General features: G+C 46.8%; 1 protein-coding gene across 1 annotated transcript in view; it reads left to right on the plus strand.

Annotated features, from left to right (window-relative positions):
- Positions 1-20,126, plus strand: part of LOC118379950 (E3 SUMO-protein ligase RanBP2-like) — a 40,314-nt gene extending 20,188 nt beyond the window's left edge. Inside the window, exons 19-29 of the mRNA XM_052522499.1 lie at positions 272-5,201; positions 8,878-9,033; positions 9,135-9,221; positions 9,336-9,541; positions 9,664-10,717; positions 10,870-10,980; positions 11,131-11,276; positions 16,335-16,608; positions 16,715-16,890; positions 17,028-17,201; positions 17,399-20,126. Of these exons, the coding sequence (XP_052378459.1) occupies positions 272-5,201; positions 8,878-9,033; positions 9,135-9,221; positions 9,336-9,541; positions 9,664-10,717; positions 10,870-10,980; positions 11,131-11,276; positions 16,335-16,608; positions 16,715-16,890; positions 17,028-17,201; positions 17,399-17,704 (7,620 nt within the window). The 3' untranslated portion in view covers positions 17,705-20,126. The remainder of the gene's footprint in view (positions 1-271; positions 5,202-8,877; positions 9,034-9,134; positions 9,222-9,335; positions 9,542-9,663; positions 10,718-10,869; positions 10,981-11,130; positions 11,277-16,334; positions 16,609-16,714; positions 16,891-17,027; positions 17,202-17,398) is intronic.
- Positions 20,127-22,165: the final 2,039 nt, after the last annotated feature.

The following is a 22,165-nucleotide window of genomic DNA, read 5'->3' on the forward strand; positions in this document are numbered from 1 at the left end:
GGGCGGAGACATGCATCTCGTCAGTATATACAGATCTCTGGTGTCAATTGGGAGGGTGCACAGAAGAAGCGAAGGAGACGAGACGTTTCCTTTATAGGAAGGAAAAGTACAAAAACTTGATTCTTGCAATACAGGCATTTGGAATATTGCGCAAAGACATAAATTGGAATTAATTGACGTAATTTAATATTGCCCAGCCCTACATTTTAGTGGCAAATATGAAATGCACAGGTTTTAGTTTGAATACATGTTTCTTTCTCTTGTGTCTCAGGCTCCTGTGTATGGAATCAACCGCCTGCCACCCCAGCAGCACATGTATGCCTACCAGCAGCCCACAAACACACCTCCCCTACAGTCAACACCAGCCTGCATCTACCCTCCTCAAGATCAAGTCTTCGGCGCCCCTCTCCGCTTCGAGTCACCAGCAACCAGTCTACTCTCCCCATACAGTGAGGAATACTACGGCCACTCTCAGCCCACCACAAACCCTCCCCTCCCAGAGCCTGGCTACTTCACCAAGCCCTCCATTGTACCTGTCCAACCACCAAAGAGCATCGAGGGGAAGCCTGGTGGCTTTGGGAAGATCTCTTTTGGTCAGCCGATCCATGCTGAGCCTCCTAAGTTGCCTAGTTTTGGTGCTGGAATAGTCGCCCAGTCCACTCCATCATCCGCTGCCTTTAAATTCAACTCCAACTTTAAATCCAATGACGGGGACTTCACTTTCAAGTCCAAAAACAATGAGAGCCTGTTGGGTCTTCTGACGTCAGACATTCCCACCAAATCTGAGGGTCCCTCAGAGGGGAAGCACCAAGAGCCTCCTAGTCAGGGAGGGATTTTTACCTTTGGCCCTAAAAGTGCGTCTGAGTTCTCCTTTGCTGACACAATCCAGATCCAGGACAAACCAAACCTGTTTGGAAAATTTGACCAGCCATTTAGTTTCACTGATGTAACCACGCCGGTATTTGGGCTGGCAAACACAGCAGAGGAGGAGAAGGGAGCCGAGAGCAACAATGACAGCACTCATGTGGAGGAAGACGAGGATGGGCCTCACTTTGAGCCTATTGTGCCCCTCCCTGACAAAGTAGACGTGAAGACTGGAGAGGAGGAAGAGGAGGAGATGTTCTGTAACAGGGCCAAGCTGTTCAGATTCGATGCGGAGACAAAAGAGTGGAAAGAGAGAGGTATCGGCTTAGTCAAAATCCTAAAGCACAATAGATCAGGAAAAGTGCGTCTGCTGATGAGGAGGGAGCAGGTTCTGAAGATCTGCGCTAACCACTACATCACGCCAGATATGCTCCTGAAACCAAATGCTGGATCTGACAAGTCGTGGGTCTGGAATGCTGTTGATTATGCGGATGAGGAACCAAGGCCTGAGCAACTGGCCATCCGGTACAAAACGGAAGACGAGGCATTGCTCTTCAAGACAAAGTTTGAAGAGGCTCAGAAGATCGTTCCCAAATCTCCAAAAATGCAGCAAGATCAGTCATATAGGAAAAATAATTTTCCTAAACTCTCTGCTCCATTGGCGACAAACTTTGCTGCCCAATTTGCAAAGAAGTACGGGGAGTGGGACTGCGATGTGTGCTGTGTAAGAAATGCAGCTAAAGTTATGCAGTGTGTTGCCTGCCAGACTGCCAACCCTAATGCCCCATCAAAGCTGGACAGCGCACCGGCTACTGACATCAAAGGGTTTACTAGTGGGGCAGCTTCAGTGGGAGGATTTACTTTTGGATTTGGAGCTGACTCATCAAAAGACACCAGCAGCGCAGGATCTATTGGAAAAGGATTTGGGTCTTTTGGAGCTCAGATACCCTCCTCCTTTACATTTGGAACCAGTGGCACCACTTATATACCTGCTGCTGGTTTTGGTGCCCAGTTTGGAAAGAGGCAAGAAACCACAAAAGTTGCAACAGAATCAAAGCCCTCAACCATGCCATTTTGCTCTGGATTTGGTACGCAGTTAGGCATAAATCCAGGGCAGTGGGACTGCGATACATGCGCTTTAAGAAATGAGGCATTTGCAAACAGTTGTCTCTCTTGTCAAACTCCTAACCCTTCAGGAAAACCTGCTGCTGGTGCCCCAGCTTTGGCAACCCTCTCAATTGGGTCTGGATTTGGTGCACAGTTTGGCAAAAAAACAGGGCAGTGGGAGTGTGACACGTGTCTTGTTAGAAATGAGGAGTTTGCTAGCAGTTGTGTTTCTTGTCAAACTCCAAACCCTGTAGCCAAAACAGATGTAGATGGAGCAGCACAATCAAAGCCCTCAACCATGCCATTTGGTGCCCCGGCTTTGGCAACCCTCTCAACTGGGTCTGGATTTGGTGCCCAATTCGGCAAAAAACCAGGGCAATGGGACTGTGATACATGCGTTGTAAGAAACGAGGCTTCTTCAAGCAGTTGTGTTTCTTGTCAAACTCCTAGCCCTTCAGAAAAACCTGCTGCTGTTGCCCCAGCTTTGGCAACCCTCTCAATTGGGTCTGGATTTGGTGCACAGTTTGGCAAAAAACCAGGGCAGTGGGAGTGTGACACGTGTCTTGTTAGAAATGAGGAGTCTGCTAGCAGTTGTGTTTCTTGTCAAACTCCTAACCCTTCTGCAAAATCAACAGTAGAGGTAGCACCAACAACAGAGCCAACAGTGTCAGACTTTGGTGCTGCTTTTTCAAGGAAGGATGGACAATGGGACTGTGACACCTGTCTAGTGAGGAATGATGCATCTGCCTCTAAGTGTGTTTCCTGCCAGACACCCAACCCCAATGCTAGCAGCTCCTCTTTTAGGGCCATGTTTGCCCGGCAGGAGGGACAGTGGGACTGTGACACATGTCTTGTCAGAAACAACGACTCTGCTAGTCAATGTGTCTCCTGTCAGATGCCCAATCCCAATGTTAAGAGCATAGCCACAGCCGCCAATTCCAGCTCATCCTTCAGCTTTAACTTCGGGAGTCGGACTGCCTCTACTCAACCCACAGGCACTGGGTTTAAAGCAAACTTCAACGGTGACAGCTCTTTGCAGTTTGGCACAGGCAAAGTTGATAAAAGTTCCCCTGCATCCTTCAAGTTTGAGACCCCTCCTCAGGCTGAAAGCAGTACCCCCAGTGCTGCAGGCTTCTCTTTCACCATGCCCATCCCAGCAGGTGGCTTTAAGTTTGGCACTCAGGAAACTGCAAAGGAAACCCTACCAGCTGAAACTCAGACTCCTTCTTCAGGGTCTGCGTCAATGTTCCTGAAGAATATCGCAGAGCAGCACAGAGAGAAGGAATCTGGTGTCAGTGTATATCCATCAGTGCTGTCAGTGGACAAGACGGGTCAGGATGAAAATCCCCTCTTCATTGGCAAACCCAACGACTTCAGTTTTGCAGACTTGGCTAAAAACTCACAAGGAGACTTCCAGTTTGGTCAGACTGACTCCAATTTCAAAGGCTTCACCCGCGCTGGTGAGCAGCTGTTCACATCCCTTCAGTCAAACCAAAGGGCAGACACCTCAGCTGACCAGGATGAAGAGGGCATATACAAGACAGAGGATAATGACGATATCCAGTTTGAGCCTGTGGTCCAGATGCCAGAGAAAGTGGACCTGGTCACAGGAGAAGAGGACGAACAGGCCCTCTACTCCCAGAGAGTGAAGCTCTTCAGGTTTGACGGAGACATCAGCCAGTGGAAGGAGAGGGGCGTTGGGGTCCTCAAGTTCCTGAAGAACGCCACCAATGGCAGGCTCAGGGTGCTGATGAGGAGAGAGCAGGTCCTGAAGGTGTGTGCCAACCACTGGATCACCACCACCATGAACCTGAAGCCCTTGGCTGGCTCCGACAAGGCCTGGATGTGGCTGGCTAATGACTTCTCTGATGGAGATGCCAGACTGGAGCAACTCGCTGCCAAGTTTAAAACCCCTGAGCTGGCTGAGGAGTTCAAACTGAAGTTTGAGGAGTGTCAGAGGCTCCTGTTAGACATCCCACTGCAGACTCCTCACAAGCTTGTTGACACAGGCAGAACTGCACATCTCATCCAGAAGGCAGAGGAGATGAAGTCCGGCCTGAAAGATCTTAAATCTTTCCTGACCGATGACAAAACCAAGATCAAGGAGGACGACAGCCATGCTAACATCACGACAGCCAGTAACACCTCTGGTCTGAATATTAAACCCCACGCAGAGAACACTGGCCCTACCTTAGAATGGGACAACTATGACCTGAGAGAGGAGGCTCTGGACGACAGTGCTGACACCTCTGTCTACGCCTTACCCCTGGCAAGCAGCCCAATCAGGAAGAACCTCTTCTGCTTTGGAGAATCCACAGAGGGATTCAACTTCAGCTTCCAGCCTGTCGTCAGTCCCGCCAAGTCGCTGGCCAAGATGAACCAGAGCGGGGTGTCTGCGGACGAGGAGCAGGACATTAGCCAGGAGGAGGAGCGGGACGGCCTGTACTTTGAGCCTGTGGTTCCCCTGCCAGACCTGGTGGAGATCTCCACTGGAGAGGAGAATGAAAAAGTGTGTTTCAGCCACAGGGCAAAGCTGTATCGCTATGACAAAGACCTGAACCAGTGGAAGGAGAGGGGCATCGGAGACCTCAAGATACTGCAGAACTGCGATACCAAACGAGTCAGACTCATCATGAGGAGAGACCAAGTCCTGAAAATCTGCGCCAACCATTGGGTCACATCTTCTATGAAGTTGGAGCCCATGAAGGGTGCTGAGAAGGCCTGGGTCTGGAGCGCTATTGACTTTGCTGAGGTAACTAAGGGAAATGTTGAGCAGTTAGCTGTCAGATTCAAACTGAAGGATGTGGCTAACTCCTTCAGAGATATATTTGACCAGGCTAAAACTGCCCAAGAGAATGAGATTCTGGTCACTCCAATCGCCTCCAATGAGACCCTTACTCAGGAGGAAGTAATAGCGACGGGGACAACCGTGTGTGGACAAGCTGCTGTGGCCATCCTGGCGGAGACCACCACAGAACGGACGGAGCTGAATCATGAGACTTTACACACCCCTGACTGTAAGTCCTCCACCGGTACTCCACATAGCCCTCTCAACCTCTCCAGAATGGTGATGTCCCCACCCAAGTTCCTCTTTGGAACAGACTCTCTCCAAAAGTTTTTCGGCAGCAGCCCACCATCATCCAAGCAGGATAGTTCTCCAGAGAGCTCCAAGGTTAAAGACAGCGGTCGGACCTCCCAGCCTTTAACTGCATTCAAAATCTCAGAAAAAGGTAAGCCTTTTGTTTTCCTTTCTTGATTGTTTTTGTTGATCTTTGTGGTTCAGTGTAAACTGCTTGTTTTTGAATGGTGACGCCCATTATGGAGTTTTCACATAATATGAACCCATTGTGTTGTGATTCCATTCATGTCCCATTGGTTTATCACAATGCTCCTCCCAGCAGCCTTGTGTTCGTAGGACAGAACGTAACCGTCACTCCCATTAGCCTAACTCCACTCTTCCTCACATTTGCTATTTTGATATAGGTTGTTTGATTTGATAGCCGATGTAATTGATTATAATCCATTACATTTAGTATATTATACAAAATAATGCAGTCACAAGTTTTATTGCAGGTTTTGTCTTCATGAAGGCAGAAATGGGGACAGGACATAGTTAGAGGACTCTAGATTAGGCCTTGGCAATTCCAGTCCTCGGGGGCCAGATTGGTGTCACACTTTTTTGTCCTCTAACTATGTCCTTTCCCCACCATTCTTAAAGTAGTCAACTGGGTGGGTCTTCCTATGGGTTACGGAGGGATCACATGATTTCATCCGAGTCATCTGCCAGTAAATTATACTTCTGAGCAAACACTAGGTGCCAGTGTGCACCCTTTCAGTTTGTTTGCCAACTAGGAGGAGAAGGAGGAGGTGATAATAATGGAAATTGCCTCAATGGCGCTGCCCGTGAGTTTACAGACTCTAGCATTCTCTATGGGACAGGACCGAAATATAGAAAGATTGATACAGGACTAATCCAATACGCTTACTTAATGCAATGACGTTCAGCAACTTGAAGCTAACCGAAGATGCATTAATACATTTTCATTTCTTAATCCAACCACCCCCAATTCTAGTTTGTCTCACATGCCAACCATTATTTTGTAGGATTGGACTTTAGGCTTTTCAAAGATAACCCAAAGAATTTTGGACCAGCACCTCATCCACCCAATTTGAGCCCCCAGGTACTCTGTCACTACACTGTGTGTGTTCTGTGACACGTCACCTACACAGCTGGCACCTGTCTGGCCTTGCCTGGTAGCCGGTCTTAACCAGCACGCAACGAGTGGAACATGCTGTGCATTCGGGAAGTTTTCAGAGATGTAGATTTTTCCCACATTTTGTTACGTTGGTCTTATTCGAAAATTGTTGTTTCCCTCAATCTACACACAATGACAAAGCATAAACAGGTTTAGACATTTTTGAAAATGTATAGAAAATAAACATAGGTAAATGTACTAACTATTCACACCCTTTACTCACCACTTTGTTGAAGGTGAGGTGAACCTTCGCCCCAGTCCTGAGCGCTCTGGAGCAGGTTTTCATCAAGGATCTTTGTGCTTTACTCTGTTCATCTTTCCCTTGATCCTGACTAGTCTCTCAGTCCCTGCCGCTGAAAAACATCCCCACAGCATGATGCTGCCACCACCATGCTTCACTGTAGGGATGGTGCCAGATTTCCTCCAGACCTGAACCTTGGCATTCACGTCAGAGATCAATCTTGGTTTCATCAGACCAGAGAATCTTGTTTCTCATGGTCAGTCCTTTAGACCCTTTTTGGCTGTCTCCAAGGGGGCTGTCATGTGAGCAGTGGCTTTCGTCTGGCCACTCTACCATAAAGGCCTGATTGTTGGAGTGCTCCAGAGATGGTTGTCTTTCTGGAAGGTTTTCCCATCTCCACAGAGGAACTCTGGAGCTCTGTCAGAGTGACAATTGGGTTCTTGGTCACCTCCCTGACCAAGGCCCTTCTCCCCCAATTGCTCAGTTTGGCCAGGGGGCCAGCTCTACGAAGAGTCTTTTTTCTAAACTTTTTCCATTTAAGATTGATGGAGGCCACTGTGTTCTAGGGGACCTTCAATGCTGCAGAAATGTTTTGGTACCCTTCCTACGGACAATTCCTTTGACCTCATGGCTTGATTTTTGCTCTGACATGAACTGTGGGACCACACACAGGTGTGTGCCTTTCCAAATCATTTCCAATCAATTGAATTTATCACAAGTGGACTCCAATCAAGTCTTAGGAACATCTCAAGGATGATCAATGCAAACAGGATGCACCTGTGCTCAATTTCGAGTCTCATAGCAAAGGTTCTGAATACTTATGTAAATAAGTTCTTTGTTTTTTATTTGAATGAAATATGCAAAAAAATTCTGGTCCTTTCGAGTGGCGCAGTAGTCTAAGGCAGTACTTGAGGCGTCACCACAGATCCGGGTTCGATCCCGGGCTGAGTTGCAGCCGGCCGCAACCGGGAGACCCATGAGGCGGCGCACAATTGGCCCAACATCATCTGGGTTAGGGGAGGGTTTGGCCGACCGGGATGTCCTTGTCCAATCGTGCTCTAGCGACTCCTGTGGCGGTCCGGTTGAAAGCACCTGACACGGTCACCAGTTACAGTGTTTCCTCCGACACATTGGTGCGGCTGGCTTCCGGGTTAATCGAGCAGTGTGTCAAGAAAGAGTGCATCTTGGCAGGATCGTGTTTTGGAGGACACATGGCTCTTGACCTTCGCCTCTCCTGAGTCTGCACGGGAGTTGCAGCGATGGGACAAGACTAAATATAAATTGAATATCACAAAATTGCGGAGAAAGAAGGGGTTAAAAAAAAAAAGAATAAAGTGTTTTATTAATTTTATTCTAAAAATGTTTTCGCTTTGTCATTATGGGGTATTGTGTGTAGATTGAGGAAGATTTTTACATTTATTTGATCCATTTTAGAATAAGGCTGTAATTTAGCAAAATGTGGGAAAGGGGAAGGGGTCTGAATACTTCCTGAATGCACTGTACAAACCTATAGTACAACAACCTAATGAGCTGCATGCCCATGTGTGATACTCAACAGTAACTCTTACTCTAGTGAAATATAGATTTCTACAGATGAAAGTTAGGATAGCTGTTTAGCTATTGGGGGGGGGTGAAATTACTAAGTTCCTGGTAGCAGCCAGGTGTGTTGACGGCGATTCAGAGTACTTCTCCCTCTGTTTAAAAGGAGACACGGGGAGATTCCAGCCATGCTTGCTGACAGAAATGTGATGTCACACACACATTTGTAGTCCAGGATGTGTAGCAACCGTGTAAAATCAAATCCCACTCTGGTTCGGTTTGTTCCAGAGATTTACAATATGTCCCAGTGAAAGAGCCAGAGTTGAAACTCCGGTAGCATGTTCTTTATGTCACAAGCAAAACTTGTTCTACCACTGGAAAGTAATCGTTGAATTGGTTTTAGAGCAGCAGGAAGAAATGGTATAACTGCTATCCTCTATGGTTGGCCTCATGTACAGTACACTGTAGCTCCATGGTTCTAATGTTTATGATGCTTTTGAGATTGACTTACTCAGTAGTAATAGCATTGTCAGAGATATAGGAGACTTCTCGCTCGGTGTGGTGAAATGCACGGTGTCAATTTTTCTTGTGCATGTGTTTTGATGAGGAACTAACCCTAGACATGCACCTATCTGCTTAGTGAAATGGTTTTGTGACTTTCTAGTTAATAAAATGTTAGCCTGCCTTTTAGAATCAAATTACAGTTTCTGTAGATGCAATTTTCAATAATAATAATAAATCAAATTCCCTTGGAGATTAATATAGTTGTATGAATCGGTTCCTGCTCTCAATGTCTCTCTGTTCTGTACACTTTTCTGTAGGAAGGGAGCCTCCTGACTGAGTTATCTCACCATTTGTGTTGTGTTATAGCACCCTCCCATGCGGAGGCCGACAGTGAGGTGGAAGTGGTGTATGTGAGGCAGCCAACAGTTGAGCAGGCTCTTCTGGCTAAGGAACTCCTGCTGCCTCTCACCTTCTTCTGCTACCAGAACGAACCAGGATATACCAGCGACGACCAGACTGATGGTGAGAAACACTCTCAAACTTATTTTTACCTGCATGAGCAACCGTTTGGTAATTGTAGTTGACAGTGTTGCTAACTTTAGTTTGTGCTGTGAATATTGCAGATGAGGACTTTGAGACAGCAGTTAAAGCCCTGAATGGAAAACTGTACCGGGATCCTCCTGAGAGAGAGGCTGTAAGTGCAGGTTCTGGTAAGTTTCATGGCCAAAGCAGCTATAGAGATGGGTATGAATAGGACAGGTTGGGGTGAAATTTCTCCTCAAAAGTTACTTCACGAATAACCTGCTCCACTCGTCTCCTCTCAGTAGGCCAGGCCGAGGCAGGTGTTGAAGGTCTGGACCCGGAGGTTGAGGTTTTATGGGAGAGGAGGCCAACTCCAGAGGAGGAACAGAAAGCCAGGAACCTGCAGCTGCCTTCAACCTTCTTCTGTGGTGTAGGCAGCGACAGCGAGGCAGAGAAGGACAAGCCAGAGGACTTTGAGACAGAGTTCCGCAAAGCACAGGAGGCTCTGGTGAGATTATATGATATGCATTTGTTTGCACAAAGGTAAACAACTTATGTGGCATTGGGTTTTAAGAAATTGAAAGTGGTTCTCTCAAGCAAATGTTAACTGTTTTAGTTATTGTGTTTCAGGATGCTGAGAGAAGCTCAGACCCTGTTTCATCTGAGGATGTGTCCTCCAGCACCTGCGATACAGTGCCAGAACAACCGGTCCCAGACCAGTACCCCAGCAGCCAGGAACAGGCTTCAGATCAGTCTGGGGCAGAAGTCCAGTCCACTACAGCAGAAGAACAGGTCCCAGATCAGTCCTTAACCATACAGGAGGCTGAAATCCCAACCCCAGGTAGCCAGGAACAAGCTACAGAACAGTCGGTTACCATCCAGGAGGCAGAAGTCCAGTCTTCTACAGCAGAGGAACATGTCTCAGATCAGTCCTTAACCATTCAGGAGGCTGAAATCCCAACCCCAGGTAGCCAGGAACAGGCCACAGATCAGCCGGTTACCATCCAAGAGGCAGAAGTCCAGTCATCTACAGCAGAAGAACATGTCCCAGATCAGTCCTTAACCATACAGGAGGCTGAAATCCCAACCCCAGGTAGCCAGGAACAGGCCACAGAACAGTCAGTTACCATCCAGGATGCAGACATCCAATCTTCTACAGCAGAGGAACAGGTCCCAGTTCAATCAGTAACCATCCAGGAGGCAGATGTCCAGTCCTCTATAGCAGAGGAACAGGTCCCAGTTCAATCAGTAACCATCCAGGAGGCAGAGGTCCAGTCCACCACAGAGGAGCAGCAGACTCCAGATCAGTCAGACTCCACTTCAACACCATCGCAGACTGCCGTCTCCCTCAGCAGGGAGCAGGCTACCACTCCAAACCCTTCAGAAAAACCTGCTGCTAGTCCCCCAGCTTTGGTAACCCCCTCATTTGGTTTTGGATTTGGTGCACAGTTTGGTAAAAAGCCAGGGCAGTGGGAGTGTGACATGTGTCTTGTTAGAAATGAGGAGTCTGCAAGCAGTTGTGTTTCTTGTCAAACTCTAAACCCTGCTGCCAGCAGCGGGGAACAGGCTCCAGATCAGTCAGACTCTACTCCTGCAGCTATCAGCAGCAGCCCTATAGACCTGTCTGCCAAGAAGACCTCTGAGCCTGACTCCAATACTACATTTACTACAACCACTACTCGGGGTATGAAACATTTATCACTGCAAAGCCTTTTGAATTCTACCCTCACTTAACTCTTGGCAATGCCTTCTATGTCCTCCCAGCAACACAATTCCACTTCTGACACCAATGCAGCAAACTGAGATGTCTTCTCTTCCTTACTTTCTCTTTTACAGATGCTCTTAACTCATTTGGCTCATTGGGCTTCAGTGCTCTAGGAGGGGAAGGATTCTCCTTTGCTGATCTGGCACATAACACTGGGGGGGAATTTGCCTTTGGAAAACAAGGTTGGTACTTCTACGTTTTCTGAATGCGATTGACTGAAGAAAATTCAATATGATGTGTGTTCTTAAGATTTCTATTCGTCACCATGACAACTGAGCTTTGTTTCAGTGAAAACAAACATTTCATTTAACTTTTTTATCTTTCATTGTTAGATTCCAACTTCTCGTGGGCGAATGCCGGGGCTACGTTGTTTGGAGCTGCAGCCCCAGCCAAAGCTGAGGGAGGGGAGGAGGAGTGTGATGAAGGGGACACTAATAATGTGGGCATTGACTTTGAACCCATAGTCTGTCTACCAGAGGTACTTATCAATGCACTGCTACTCATCTATCTCCACTTCCCCTTACTGGGAATGTCATGTTATGAAGTAAAGTAAGTAGCCTTGGCGTGTGCGAGTCAGAACGGCTCATCGGAGCAGACCGGCTTCTGTAGTGAGGCAGCTTGTTGTACAAGTACACCGCCTGGACAGGACACCTGTCTAACGCAGGGCCTTACCCCAATCTCGCTCTTTAAAGGAAAAATCCAAATAAAACCCACTCATTCTTTAATTTACAGGGTTAAATAACACTAAAATGTGAGAAACATTTTTTGTGAATTTATTATTCATTTTGCCATCATAATAAGGTTTGGAGCAACATGGAAAATTGTTATGGAAATTTGTTGCATCTCAAGTCGTCTACAAAATCCACAATGCAATGCTCTCTCTACGGGCAAACACAGCTACACGCTATAATACAGAAGATAATATCAGTATGTTAGTTAGCTGTAAAATCTCCTCTACATTTACATTTAAGTCATTTAGCAGACGCTCTTATCCAGAGCGACTTACAAATTGGTGCATACACCTTATGACATCCAGTGGAACAGCCACTTGCATCTAAATCTTTTTAGGGGGAGAAGGGGGGTGAGAAGGATTACTTACCCTTTCTTACCCTATCCTAGGTATTCCTTGAAGAGGTGGGGTTTCAGGTGTCTCCGGAAGGTGGTGATTGACTCCGCTGTCCTGGCGTCGTGAGGGAGTTTGTTCCACCATTGGGGGCCAGAGCAGCGAACAGTTTTGACTGGGCTGAGCGGGAACTGTACTTCCTCAGTGGTAGGGAGGCGAGCAGGCCAGAGGTGGATGAACGCAGTGCCCTTGTTTGGGTGTAGGGCCTGATCAGAGCCTGGAGGTACTGAGGTGCCGTTCCCCTCACAGCTCCGTAGGCAAGCACCATGGTCTTGTAGCGGATGCGAGCTTCAACTGGAAGCCAGTGGAGAGAGCGGAGGAGCGGGGTGACGTGAGAGAACTTGGGAAGGTTGAACACCAGACGGGCTGCGGCGTTCTGGATGAGTTGTAGGGGTTTAATGGCACAGGCAGGGAGCCCAGCCAACAGCGAGTTGCAGTAATCAAGACGGGAGATGACAAGTGCCTGGATTAGGACCTGCGCCGCTTCCTGTGTGAGGCAGGGTCGTACTCTGCGGATGTTGTAGAGCATGAACCTACAGGAACGGGACACCGCCTTGATGTTAGTTGAGAACGACAGGGTGTTGTCCAGGATCACGCCAAGGTTCTTAGCGCTCTGGGAGGAGGACACAATGGAGTTGTCAACCGTGATGGCGAGATCATGGAACGGGCAGTCCTTCCCCGGGAGGAAGAGGAGCTCCGTCTTGCTGAGGTTCAGCTTGAGGTGGTGATCCGTCATCCACACTGATATGTCTGCCAGACATGCAGAGATGCGATTCGCCACCTGGTCATCAGAAGGGGGAAAGGAGAAGATTAATTGTGTGTCGTCTGCATAGCAATGATAGGAGAGACCATGTGAGGTTATGACAGAGCCAAGTGACTTGGTGTATAGCGAGAATAAGAGAGGGCCTAGAACAGAGCCCTGGGGACACCAGTGGTGAGAGCGCGTGGTGAGGAGACAGATTCTCGCCACGCCACCTGGTAGGAGCGACCTGTCAGGTAGGACGCAATCCAAGCGTGGGCCGCGCCGGAGATGCCCAACTCGGAGAGGGTGGAGAGGAGGATCTGATGGTTCACAGTATCGAAGGCAGCCGATAGGTCTAGAAGGATGAGAGCAGAGGAGAGAGAGTTAGCTTTAGCAGTGCGGAGCGCTCCGTGATACAGAGAAGAGCAGTCTCAGTTGAATGACTAGTCTTGAAACCTGACTGATTTGGATCAAGAAGGTCATTCTGAGAGAGATAGCGGTAGAGCTGGCCAAGGACGGCACGCTCAAGAGTTTTGGAGAGAAAAGAGAGAAGGGATACTGGTCTGTAGTTGTTGACATCGGAGGGATCGAGTGTAGGTTTTTTCAGAAGGGGTGCAACTCTCGCTCTCTTGAAGACGGGAGGGACGTAGCCAGCGGTCAGGGATGAGTTGATGAGCGAGGTGAGGTAAGGGAGAAGGTCTCCGGAAATGGTCTGGAGAAGAGAGGAGGGGATAGGGTCAAGCGGGCAGGTTGTTGGGCGGCCGGCCGTCACAAGACGCGAGATTTCATCTGGAGAGAGAGGGAGAAAGAGGTCAGAGCATAGGGTAGGGCAGTGTGAGCAGAACCAGCGGTGTCGTTTGACTTAGCAAACGAGGATCGGATGTCGTCGACCTTCTTTTCAAAATGGTTGACGAAGTCATCTGCAGAGAGGGGGGGAGGATTCAGGAGGGAGGAGAAGGTGGCAAAGAGCTTCCTAGGGTTAGAGGCAGATGCTTGGAATTTAGAATGGTAGAAAGTGGCTTTAGCAGCAGAGACAGAGGAGGAAAATGTAGAGAGGAGGGAGTGAAAGGATGCCAGGTCCGCAGGGGAGGCGAGTTTTCCTCCATTTCCGCTCGGCTGCCCGGAGCCCTGTTCTGTGAGCTCGCAATGAGTCGTCGAGCCACGGAGCGGGAGGGAGGACCGAGCCGGCCTGGAGGATAGGGGACATAGAGAGTCAAAGGATGCAGAAAGGGAGGAGAGGAGGGTTGAGGAGGCAGAATCAGGAGATAGGTTGAGAAAGTTTGAGCAGAGGGAAGAGATGATAGGATGGAAGAGGAGAGAGTAGCGGGGGAGAGAGAGCGAAGGTTGGGACGGCGCGATACCATCCGAGTAGGGGCAGTGTGGGAAGTGTTGGATGAGAGCGAGAGGGAAAAGGATACAAGGTAGTGGTCGGAGACTTGGAGGGGAGTTGCAATGAGGTTAGTGGAAGAACAGCATCTAGTAAAGATGAAGTCAAGTGTATTGCCTGCCTTGTGAGTAGGGGGAAGGTGAGAGGGTGAGGTCAAAAGAGGAGAGGAGTGGAAAGAAGGAGGCAGAGAGGAATGAGTCAAAGGTAGACGTGGGGAGGTTAAAGTCGCCCAGAACTGTGAGAGGTGAGCCGTCCTCAGGAAAGGAGCTTATCAAGGCATCAAGCTCATTGATGAACTCTCCGAGGGAACCTGGAGGGCGATAAATGATAAGGATGTTAAGCTTGAAAGGGCTGGTAACTGTGACAGCATGGAATTCAAAGGAGGCGATAGACAGATGGGTAAGGGGAGAAAGAGAGAAAGACCACTTGGGAGAGATGAGGATCCCGGTGCCACCACCCCGCTGACCAGAAGCTCTCGGGGTGTACGAGAACACGTGGGCGGACGAGGAGAGAGCAGTAGGAGTAGCAGTGTTATCTGTGGTGATCCATGTTTCCGTCAGTGCCAAGAAGTCAAGGGACTGGAGGGAGGCATAGGCTGAGATGAACTCTGCCTTGTTGGCCGCAGATCGGCAGTTTCAGAGGCTACCGGAGACCTGGAACTCCACGTGGGTCGTACGCGCTGGGACCACCAGATTAGGGTGGCTGCGGCCACGCGGTGTGGAGCGTTTGTATGGTCTGTGCAGAGAGGAGAGAACAGGGATAGACAGACACATAGATGACAGGCTACAGAAAAGGCTACGCTAATGCAAGGAGATTGGAATGACAAGTGGACTACACGTCTCGAATGTTCAGAAAGTTAAGCTTACGTAGCAAGAATCTTATTGACTAAAATGATTAAAATGATACAGTACTGCTAAAGTAGGCTAGCTGGCAGTAGCTGCGTTATTGACACTACACTAATCAAGTCGTTCCGTTGAGTGTAATAGTTTCTGCAGTGCTGCTATTCGGGGGCTAGCTGGCTAGCTAGTAGTGTTGTTTACGTTACGTTAAAAGAACGACAATAGCTGGCTAGCTAACCTAGGAAATCGTTCTAGACTACACAATTATCTTTGAAACAAAGACAGCTATGTAGCTAGCTATGTAGCTAGCTACGATCAAACAAATCAAACCGTTGTACTGTAATGAAATGAAATGAAAATGTGATACTACCTGACCGGTGATTGAATTCGAATCAGTAGACGTGTGGTGACGTTGGCTAGCTGTTAGCTGTTGGCTAGCTAGCAGAGTCTCCTACGTTAAGGACGACAAATAGCTGGCTAGCGAACCTCAGTGAATTAAGATAATCACTCCAAGACTACACACACTAAACTACACAATTATCTTGGAAACAAAGACAGCTATGTAGCTAGCTAACACTAAACTAATCAAGTCGTACAGTTGAGTGAATAGCACTACAGTGATGCTAATCTGTGTGCGTTAGCTAGCGTTTGCTAGCTCCTGGGCGAATAGCAGTGAAGGCTACGTTAGGGCGACGAAATACGATAATTATGCAATCATCTCTGATACAAGGACGGCTATGTAGCTAGCTAAGAAGAATTGCTAAGATTAGACAAATCAACCGTTGTACTATAATGAAATGTAATGAAAAAGTTATACAACCTGCAGAGCGAAGTGCGAATGCGACCGCTCGCTCAACAAACTGCACTATCAATTTAGGAGTCTACAATCTCACCGTGTTCAAACTGCAGATCGATGTGCCTAACAGAGTGGAGTCTGTAAGGCACATGGGAAACGTTGAGAGAAGACATCCTCCCGAGTTGTGACATCAGCCAGTATTGAAATCTGACATGTATGATAGATGATTTTGCGATCTAAAAGGTTTATTCCTCTTAATTTCCAGTGTAGTGAGAGCGACTTTATCACAGTGCTACGTCATACCGGAGGCAATTCTGCCTGCTCGAACCACAATAACTCTGATACACATGAAAACATGAAATGACCCAGGGAATCGATAGAACATCACTCATAGATGCACAAAAACAATATAACATTCAAAATGGGTGAACCTTTCCTTTAATGCTGAGTTCCAAGCGTTATAACTGACTAAATGTGTTCTAGGTGGAGGCATAGAATGTGGAGTAATGCCAGCTCTAGACTATCTATATGACAGAGAATCTTGCACGTTCTTCTCAATACATTTCTATATGAGTTCTGTAATCTTACACCCCCCTGATTAATGAGCCCTTGGTCTCGTCATGAACCTGCGTGTAACTGTGTTGTCCAGGTGGAGACTAAGTCAGGGGAGGAGGATGAGGAGATCCTGTTTAAGGAGCGTACCAAGCTGTACCGCTGGGAGAGAGACCTGGGCCAGTGGAAGGAGAGGGGTGTGGGAGACATCAAGATCCTCTTCCACCCCGATAAGCGGTTCTACCGGGTGCTGATGAGGAGGGAGCAGGTGCTGAAGGTCTGTGCCAATCACACCATCTGTCAGAGCATGGAGCTCAAACCCATGAACACCTCTAACCAAGCCCTAGTCTGGACAGCTACTGACTTTTCAGGTAGGTCTATACATAGCTCGGCAACACACACACAAAGCTACATAAATATATTGATTCGTATATAATTTGAATTGATAAATATTTTATCAACAACAAAAAAATCCAGAGGGTGAGGGTAAGGTGGAACAGTTGGCAGCCAAGTTTAAGACCGCGGAGCTGGCCGAGAGTTTCAGGAAGACCTTCTGTGAGTGTCAGAGTCGAATGAGCCAATCAGAGGCCTCCACCCTCTCCTCCCCCCAGCTGTCCAGGGTACAGGAACATTCCAGAGACACCAATCCCCAGGTCAGTGTTTCCCCTGTCTGCTAATGTATAGGTGGACCACCTACCACTTTTGTCCCCTCCACCTACAATAATGTTTAATAATATTTCTAGAGTCCACAAAGGCCTGTAAAATAATTCATATCAAACCCTGCCCCCAGGTGTACCTCTCTATCTCTGCTGACGACGAGCCCCTGGGAACGGTCACCATAGAACTGTTCTCTCACATCGTCCCCAAGACAGCTGAGAACTTCAGAGCGCTGTGTACAGGACAGAAAGGCTTCGGGCTGCGCAACACTGTCTTCCACAGGGTCGTACCCGACTTCATGTGTCAGGTGAGAAGCAGGGAGTTGTGGGGTTAGCCTCAAACCAGACAACAATCAGAGCCAAAGTGCTTTCATAACCTTCAATACCATGTTTCCCAAAACATAGGTCACAGGTAGTGCCTCTTGGAACATAAAACATTTTGTGAACCTCTGCAAGAATGTATAACACTGCTTGGTCTGGTCTCTGTATTGTCCTCTTTCCTCAGGGTGGAGACATCACCAACCAGGATGGGACAGGAGGGAAATCCATCTACGGGCACAAGTTTGAGGATGAGAATTTTGACGTGCGCCACACAGGCCCGGGGCTATTGTCCATGGCCAACCACGGCCGAGACACCAACAACTCCCAGTTCTTCATCACTTTGAAGAAGGCTGAGCACTTGGACTTCAAACACGTGGCCTTTGGCTTCGTCAGAGAGGGCATGGATGTGGTTCGCAGCATGGGAGAGCTGGGCACCAAGACTGGCAAACCCAGCAAGAAGATTGTCATCACCGAATGTGGACAACTGTAGAGCTTTGCTCTGTTCACTGGCTGTTGACAACTCAACTGTAGAGCTTTGCTCTGTTCACAACTCAACTGTAGAGCTTCGCTCTGTTCACTGACTGTTGACAACTCAACTGTAGAGCTTCGCTCTGTTCACTGACTGTTGACAACTCAACTGTAGAGCTTCGCTCTGTTCACTGACTGTTGACAACTCAACTGTAGAGCTTTGCTCTGTTCACTGACTGTTGACAACTCAACTGTAGAGCTTTGCTCTGTTCACTGGCTGTTGACAACTCAACTGTAGAGCTTCGCTCTGTTCACTGACTGTTGACAACTCAACTGTAGAGCTTCGCTCTGGTCACTGACTGTTGACAACTCAACTGTAGAGCTTCGCTCTGTTCACTGACTGTTGACAACTCAACTGTAGGGCTTCGCTCTGGTCACTGACTGTTGACATCTCAACTGTAGGGCTGAGATCTGGTCACTGACTGTTGACAACTCAACTGTAGGGCTTCGCTCTGGTCACTGACTGTTGACATCTCAACTGTAGGGCTGAGATCTGGTCACTGACTGTTGACAACTCAACTGTAGGGCTGAGATCTGGTCACTGACTGTTGACATCTCAACTGTAGGGTTGAAATCTGGTCACTGACTGTTGACATCTCAACTGTAGGGCTGAGATCTGGTCACTGACTGTTGACAACTCAACTGTAGGGCTGAGATCTGGTCACTGACTGTTGACATCTCAACTGTAGGGTTGAAATCTGGTCACTGACTGTTGACAACTCAACTGTAGGGCTGAGATCTGGTCACTGACTGGACGTCTATCGGCCTTCACTCTGGCCATGGACTGGACAGTGATAGGCTTTCAAACTGTGGAGTGGACAACTATAGTTTGCAAATCTCAAATGAGACCCTATACCTCATGTAATGTACAACATGTTTTTTTTTTTTTGCAGAGCCCATGTGGAGTGCACTAAGGGTTCTGGTAGTGTACTACAGGGGAAATGGGGTGTCATTTGAGACCGAGATGGTCTCCTTTTCATAAGTGTTGCCCCACCCTGAGGGCAGCATGTGACTGCGTGAATCTCCAGACTTTATTTTTGTGTATAATGTACATTAAATTCTTTTCATGTGTTCTATTAAAAGTTGAAAACACTGGTTCCTTCATAAGCTCCCTAACTGGATTGTTTTGCATAATTAAGCCTTAATTGAGATTAACAAGAAACCTTGTTTAAGAACCAACCTCAGTTCAAAATGAACTATGTTCCTCTCTCCTGCTCCCTGTGAATACTTTTAGGTGTGGTGGTGTGTTTTTGTGTATACATTGATTTCATAATGTGCAAATCATTGAGACGAACCTTGTTCATCTTAAACTCCGAAAGTAGGAATATGAAGAACTATAACCTGCTGTGTGACACTTTGGGCGGGGGATGACATGATATCTTGTGGTTGTGGAAGAACCTTCTATGGTTTTCTGTTGACAAATATCACTTGGCATTGAAACAATTCTTATTGTCAATATATAAATGATGCTGGAGAATGTCTTTAGAAATAAAGTTGCTTTATACTGATAATTATGAGGATGCCCTTTACGATTTCAAACACACTACATGACTAAAAGTATGTGGACACCTGCTCGTTGAACATCTCATTCCAAAATCATAGTCATTAATATGGAGTTGGTCCCCCTTGCTGCTTTAACAGCCTCCACTCTTCTGGGGAGGCTTTCCACTAGATGTTGCAACATTGCTGCAGGGACTTGCTTCTATTCAGCCACAAGAACATTAGTGAGGTTTGGCACTGATCTTGGGCGGTTAGCCCTGGCTCGCAGTCGACGTTCCAATTAATCGAAAGGTGTTTGATTTGGTTGAGGTCAGGGCTATGTGCAGGCCAGTTAAGTTCTTCCATACCGATTGAGACAAACCCCCTCTGTATGGACCTCGCTTTGTGCACAGGGTCATTGTCATGCTGAAACCGTAAAAGGCCTTCCCCAAACTGTTGGCACAAAGTTGGAAGCACAGAATTGTCTAGAATGTCATTGTATGCTGTAGCATTAAGATTTCCGGTCACTGGAACTAAGGGGCCTAGCCCAAACCATGAACAACAGACCCAGACCGCTATTTTTTTCCACTGCTCGGCTCATTAAGAAGGAAAGAAATTCCACAAATTAACTTTTAAGAAGGCACACCTGTTAATTTAAATGCATTCCAGGTGACTACCTCATGTAGCTGGTTGGGAGAATGCCAAGTGTGCAAAGCTGTCATGAAGGCAAATGGTGGGTACTTTGAAGAATCTCATATCGAATATATTTAGATTTGCTTAACTTTTTTGTTTACTGCATGATTCAATGTGTTATTTTGTAGTTTTGATGCTACAGATTTTGATGCCTTCACCATTATTCTACTATGTAGAAAATAGTAAAAAATAAAGAAAAACCCTGGAATGAGTAGGTTTGTCCAAACTTTTGACTGCTACTCTATATTGTATGTGTTTTAGCTAAGTGTACAAAAACTACAGACGTATTGGTTTCAGGCTTTTCATTATCGACAGAATGCACCTAAAAAGATGACAGTGGGGCGTACTCGAAATCAGGCTAACTTTGATAAACAACCATAACTATTGCTTTTCTGGTTCACTAAGAAAGCAAAACGTATGTGTTTGGTTGTTGAATCAACGAGCCCATGCCCAATTAAAACAGTTTAAAATTATTTCTGAATATTTAGGCAAATCATTTATCCTGCTTTGTGGTACAAATCTAGTTTCATATAATCCTGATCGTGAATGCATGTGATGATTATTTAAGGTAATACAATTTATCTGGAGTAGAGCCTGTATTCAGTGGGGATTGTTTGAGGCTAACCTAATCAGCAAACTGCAGACGGGCCTGGACATGTACTGGCTTAAGCAGGGGGACACGTCTGGCACTGCAGGATTTGAGTCCCTGGCTGCGTAGTGTGTTACTGATGGTAGGCTTTGTTACTTCGGTCCCAGCTCTCTGCAGGTCATTCACTAGGTCCCCCCGTGTGGTTCTGGGATTTTTGCTGACCGTTCTTGTGATAATTTTGACCCCACGGGGTGAGATCTTGTGTGGAGCCCCAGATCGAGGGAAATTATCAGTGGTCTTGTATGTCTCCAATTTCCTAATAATTGCTCCCACAGTTGATTTCTTCAAACCAAGCTGCTTACCTATTGCAGATTCAGTCTTCCCAGCCTGGTGCAGATCTACAATTTTGTTTCTGGTGTCCTTTGACAGCTCTTTTGTCTTGGTCATAGTGGAGTTTGGAGTGTGACTGTTTGAGGTTGTGGACAGGTGTCTTGTATACTGATAACAAGTTCAAACAGGTGCCATTAATACAGGTAACGAGTGGAGGACAGAGAAGCCTCTTGAAGAAGTTACAGGTCTGTGAGAGCCAGTAATCTTGCTTGTTTGTAGGTGACCAAATACTTATTTTCCACCATAATTTGCAAATAAATTCATTAAAAATCCTACAATGTGATTATCTGGAGAAAAACATCTTGTCTGTCATAGTTGAAGTGTACCTATGATAAATTACAGGCCTCTCTCATCTTTTTAAGCGGGAGAACTTGCACAATTGGTGGCTGACTAAATACATTTTTGCCCCACTGTAGGTATTAATGAAATTGTACCGAACCTTCCTCTTTCTACCAAAACTGTCGTGGTTTTCATTAATACGGTATGACTTTCATAAAAAATGTGGATGGAAAAGTGGCTATGGGCATTCCAAGTCTTTTCGGTGACGGCCTTTTGAATCTTCGTTTAAAATGATTTTTAAAAATATACCTAGTACCATGAAAAAATGAGCAAATCTCAAATATATTGTGCAAAAGGTAGGCTACCATTATGTTAGGGCATTTTTTACCTCTCCAAATTATTAGCAACACCATCCAGTAGCACGCACTCCAGCAGGTATATTTCACTGGTCACCCCCAAAGCCAACACTTCCTTTGGTTGCCTTTCATTCCAGTTCTCTGCTGCCAATGACTGGAACGAATTGCAAAAATCCCTGAAGCTGGAGACTTATATCTCCCTCTCTAACTTTAAGCATCAGCTGTCAGAGCAGCTGTACCTGTACACAGTCAATATGTATATAGCACACCCCACTACCTCATCCCCGTATTATTACTTACCCTCTGGCTCTTTTGCACCCCAGTATCTCTAATTGCACATCATCATTTGCACATCTATCACTCCAATATTAATGCTAAATTGTAATTATTTTTGCCTCTAGGGCCTATTTATTGCCTACCTCCCTAATCTTCTACATTTGCACACACTGTACATATATTTTTATTTTATTTTGTGTTATTGACTGTACGTTTGTTTGTGTGTAACTCTGTGTTGTTTTTGTCACACTGCTTTACTTTATCTTGGCCAGGTCGCAGTTGTAAATGAGAACTTGTTCTGAACTGGCTTACCTGGTTAAATAAAGGTGAAATAAAAGATGGCCAATTTCTTTAGAAAATT

This window comes from Oncorhynchus keta, chromosome 7, assembly GCF_023373465.1.
Source record: "Oncorhynchus keta strain PuntledgeMale-10-30-2019 chromosome 7, Oket_V2, whole genome shotgun sequence".
NCBI lineage: Eukaryota > Metazoa > Chordata > Actinopteri > Salmoniformes > Salmonidae > Oncorhynchus > Oncorhynchus keta.